Source organism: Penaeus chinensis, chromosome 10 (genome assembly GCF_019202785.1).
Source record: "Penaeus chinensis breed Huanghai No. 1 chromosome 10, ASM1920278v2, whole genome shotgun sequence".
Taxonomy (NCBI): domain Eukaryota; kingdom Metazoa; phylum Arthropoda; class Malacostraca; order Decapoda; family Penaeidae; genus Penaeus; species Penaeus chinensis.
The window spans coordinates 8,675,064-8,680,063 of NC_061828.1; the positions used below are offsets into that span (position 1 = coordinate 8,675,064).

General features: G+C 38.5%; 1 protein-coding gene across 8 annotated transcripts in view; it reads left to right on the forward strand.

The window, feature by feature from the left end:
- The window catches only part of LOC125029447, an 86,790-nt gene that overhangs the window by 71,045 nt on the left and 10,745 nt on the right, over positions 1-5,000 (forward strand). For 4 of the 8 annotated variants that reach the window (XM_047619322.1, XM_047619327.1, XM_047619326.1 and 1 more), the window contains 4 exons: positions 965-1,156; positions 1,503-1,634; positions 1,847-2,029; positions 4,515-4,661. In XM_047619322.1, the coding sequence (XP_047475278.1) occupies positions 965-1,156; positions 1,503-1,634; positions 1,847-2,029; positions 4,515-4,661 (654 nt within the window). Of the gene's footprint in view, positions 1-964; positions 1,157-1,502; positions 1,635-1,846; positions 2,030-4,236; positions 4,381-4,514; positions 4,662-5,000 lie in introns of all 8 variants that reach the window. The other 4 variants (XM_047619323.1, XM_047619325.1, XM_047619329.1 and 1 more) reach the window with 2 other exon arrangements.

Consider the following 5,000-nt stretch of genomic DNA (forward strand, 5'->3'; position numbering starts at 1 on the left):
GTTGTCTGTTCATTCAGTAGAGTTGGTAATGGCCTCCGTATTAATTCTGTTTCTTATGAATCTCCTGAACAGTAGTCGCAATGAGAAGCTTAAGCTTTTGAACCGGTGATTTCAGGACATAACTGAAAGCAATTACCTGTTGTAATAACCTAATGGCTATTTTAAACAATTATATACAAAGCTTCGTTTGCTTATGTTCTACAGTAGCTGTATGTAGCACTAAAAACACTAAATTTACTACTAGAGATCAATTTTAGAATTCTAACTCGATCTAGACTTTTTCATTAATACAGTTCGGAATTCGTGTAGTCTTGTTTCTTTTTCTGTCAGCAATTCTAGTTCTATCATGCCAGTCTTGTCTTGAAATGTTACATCAGTCCAGTTCAATTTACAATCTTCTAGTAACATGCAGTAAATCTACCAGTTGTGCTATTCATGTCTTGAAATGTTTATTGTATGTCAATCCAGTTCACCGTTCTATCTTTTAGTATTCGTAACACGTAGTAAATCTGGCAAATGTCATGTTGTCTGTTATCTGTCTTGTACTTTGTGAACCGTTCATTGTCTAAACGAATGTTTTGTGTCACATGTAGACGTTTTCTGGTTACGGGAAAGGTTTTAAGAGAACCTTGTTTTTTTATATAGAACATTTAGAGGATTGACTCTTATGATGCATTTTCATGTTTCTAATGAGCTAATCTTGAGACGAGTTTTAGACAATGTCTGAGAGCAGACAGACGCCATCCGCTTTCGAGTCGTTCACACTCTTGCATCGCCTCAGCAGCAACCGATGTCCTTGTGCACAGTAGAATGTACACGCACATCCACACGCGCCTCCGTCGCACACGCACATTCACACACCACCCCATCGCACACTCAGTTGCGCAGGTCTTCTTTTCCTCGCTTAATAACACCATCATTAAAACGAGAAAATTAATTCGCTTTTCCCCCACCCACGCGGCAGACAATGAAGACAGCAACGCCTGCAGCACGTGCATGAAGGTTCTCGAGGAGCTGGAGAACATCGATGACGACACGGACAGAATAGGCGTCAAGTTCGTCAAGACCCAGGACGCCAAGGTGGCCGAGCGCTACGGCGTGGTGAGCATGCCGGCCCTGCTGTACTTCGAGCACCAGATTCCCACCGTCTATGAAGGCAAGTCTGAGTCCTGGTGCATGGTGGGCGTCTTGGGGGGGGGAGGGGGGATTTTGATATTTTTAAGTCACGAATTACCTCGAAAGGGTATGAATGAGAATGGATATCTTCGCAGTGCAAGAGGTGTATTTGACTGGTTTCTATTATATTTTCGTCACAAATACATTTTCTACATCCGTAGCAATTAGTGGGGTGCATGGATTATCCATTTCGTTTCACCCTCTGATGAAGAGTTTAGTGCAAATTGAAACATATTGGTTTACCTTCTTTCATTCTGCTTCATTTCAACTTTTTGCATACGGTATTGCATTTTTAGTTTGTGTTCATGGTGAAGTATGTGTTGCAGGTGACCTGTTGGCGGAGGAGGACGTCTTACAGTGGCTCGTCCTTCAGAAGACTGAGGACAGGATTGAAACTATCAACAGAAATATGCTGGAGGTCATGCTCGAAGACACTCAGTACCTCGCCGTCTTCTTCTGTAAGTAGCTCCTCCCAAACGCATCTTGGCGTCTGAATTCCATGGCGACGAAACCGATATCTGCTCATAAGCACCTTAATCAAACATTATTCTATTTTGTATAATTGGTCCCTCGTAGTTTAACAAAAGGAAATCTATCAAGCCGGTCTTTACCTCTGACCCCTGAATTTTCCTTGCCTCTTTTCCCTAACTCCTTTTCCTCCCTCCCCCAGACAAGCCGAACTGCCGCGCGTGCGACACAGTTCTGGCGGAGCTGGAGAACATCGACGACGAGTGCGACGTGTACGGCATCCACATGGTCAAGATCCAGGACACGCAGCTGGCTAAGCGCTACGGCATCAAGACGCTCCCCGCGCTCATTTACTTCCGCAATGGCAACCCGCTCATTTTTGACGGTCAGTGGAACGTTACTCTGTCTCTGGGAGGAGGGAGAGGGAAGGGGAGGGACAGCAGAAGGGGAGGGACAGCAGAAGGGGAGGGACAGGAAGGGAAGGGGAGGGACAGCAGAAGGGGAGGGACAGCAGAAGGGGAGGCACAGCAGAAGGGGAGGGACAGCAGAAGGGGAGGCACAGGAAGGGAAGGGGAGGGAAAGCATAGGGGGGGCAGGAAGGGAAGGGGGAAGGGGAGGGAAAGCAGAGGGGGGAGGGACAGGAAGGGAATGGGATTGAGGAGAAGGCAGGAATAGGGTGAAGGGAAGGGAAGGGAAGGGATAAGAAGATAAGAGAGTGGGAGAGAAAAGGGATAGGGAAGGGAAGGTAAAAAGGGGAAATAAAGGGAAGGAAAAGGAAGGGAAGGCCAAGAGAAGGGAAAGGAGGAAAGAGGAAGGAAAGGAAGAAAGGATGAGAGTGGGCAGAGAGGGGGCAGATAATCATGTTATATTTCTGCAGGTTTTTCTTTGCGGGGATGAAGTGTGTGTGTGTGTTTGTTGTTTAGCTGATGCTACACTAGTCTGAAATAAATATAAATAATTGCAGGTTATGATAATAGGTAAACAAAGACCTTTCAATCTCACTGTTTTTTTTTTTTTTTATGACAGAATAGACTATCTAAAAATGTCAAGAAAATTGATTAGGTTTATTGAGAAGAGAAAATTATTTCAACTCGTTCTTATCGTGTCTCATATGCAATTTATTTCAGATTCATAACCTAATCTTTCTTTCAGCTGCTTTAGGTATTTCTGACCAGACGAATAGTAATATCTGGTCAGCAAGATATCTATCCTCGTCCCAGGACTGTCAAAATAGTAATGACTGTCTATTGTTTCAATTCGCGGAGTAAATAAATTGGAAGACGTTCCTCGCTACAGAAGACATTAAATCTATATCTCTGGCAATAACCAAACGAAAAAAGAAAAACAGAAAAAAAGAAAAAAAGAAAAAGAAAAAAGAAAAAAGAAAAAAAATATATATAGATGTGTAAATATATATATATTAAAAAAATAAAAATAATATATATATTATATATATATTCATATATATATATATATATATTATATGTATATATGTATATACATACATGCATATATATATATATATATATATATATATATATATATATATATAATGTGTATGTATATATATATATATATATATATATATATATATATATATATATATATATATATATTATATGTATATATATATATATATATATATATATATATATACATGTATATATAATATATATATATATTTAATATATAATTTCTGTAATTAATAATTTCAAAACTATTTAATCATATTTTCCTAACTGCCTTTTACATATATTTTCATAAAAATGAATCTTCAAGCAATCCCTTTCCAAATTCCTTTCTGAAAAAATGTTTCCCTAATTAAATATATACATCTCAGAGATTAAAAAACAAACTTGGAGAACGAGAGCACGTAGAAGGCATGATGTAATCCACAGTGTAAAACACCAGCCACGCAACCCCGAGGCTGTAAACAGAGGCTCATAAATCCTGTTCCTCACAACACACAACACCCTTCGATACCCAGAAAAATAGTGAACACAAGACTTCATCTTTTATTACAGTTCTGTTTTCTTTCTTTTTCTTTTTTTTGTAAATGTAGAATGGCGTTAAGAAGCTAGAGAATTGATATATATATTTTTTTTCTTTTAGAGCATTGCATATAGTTGGTCTGAAAAAAGAGAGCATTAAATGTCTGCACGAGATGGATCGATTTTTTTTCGTAGGCTTGAGTCCAAATTTTTTTGATAGATTTATTTATACATCCTTTATCAATATAACCTCTACTTAATCATTCGCTCTTTTCTCTTTTCTCTTTTCATTGTTCTATCTTATCATTTTTTTCACAAATTACTCCTCAGTACGATTCATAAACATTGTCTTACACCTAAGCACATTTATATCTAAATGCGCATATGTATAAGCATGCCAGTACCCAGTGTTCAAAATACTTCACAGTTCACCCAATGGTTAATTTTTTTTTCCATTAATACTAAATTATAGTGAATATAAATTTATTGCGAACGGAAAAACAGCCAACATAAATAGTATAATGAGGCTAAATCCTGGACGCTGAAGAAGACCTGGAGACAAAGTAACGAATGCAAATAACTTAACGACCGTTTCCCCCAGATAACCTCTTTGACGAAGATGGTCTCTTTTATTGGTTTACTGACGACGAAAATCGAGAGCTCGATGATGAGATCGAAGAAATTAACAGCAATATGTTGGATACAGTAATAAATGAAGAAAATTTTCTCGCTGTCCTGTTCATAAGTAAGCCAAGTGTGTGGCCCCTTCCTTGGTTCCATTTTTTATTGGTCCCCCCTTAAGCTCCCAAACCCCGTTTTCTATTTTTCTTTTTTTTTTCTATCTTATCCTTCACTGATACGTTACATTATTTTCTTCAGATGATATCGTCTCAGTGGGCACAGATGTGCTGGAATGGCTCTCTGATGAGGAAACACGTAAATTGGATGATGATATCGAAGAAGTCAATGCGAATATGCTTGACTTTATAATAACGACTAATCCATACGTTGCTGTTATATTTTCGGGTAAAAGTTGCTTCTGAAGCAAAAATGTGGATTGAGAAGAATGACCCCCCCCCCCTTACCCCCTCAATTAAGCAACACCTGATCCCCAGAGAAGAAAAGAAAGCAAGGCCATACTTTGTTATGTCGTTCCCATCACCTTTTTATACCGAACTGCAACACATTTTGACGTTCAACCATCCCGTTCTTTTTTTCGTTCTTTATCGAAACATAACACATACTTTTGAAAAAAAAAAATATTACCCGCTCCCTATTTTAATTTTGATTCATCCTGTCTTTCCGAAAACGCATGAAAACATCTTTTTGTTTTCATCTGCTTGTTCTTTTCCCACCTGGACATCG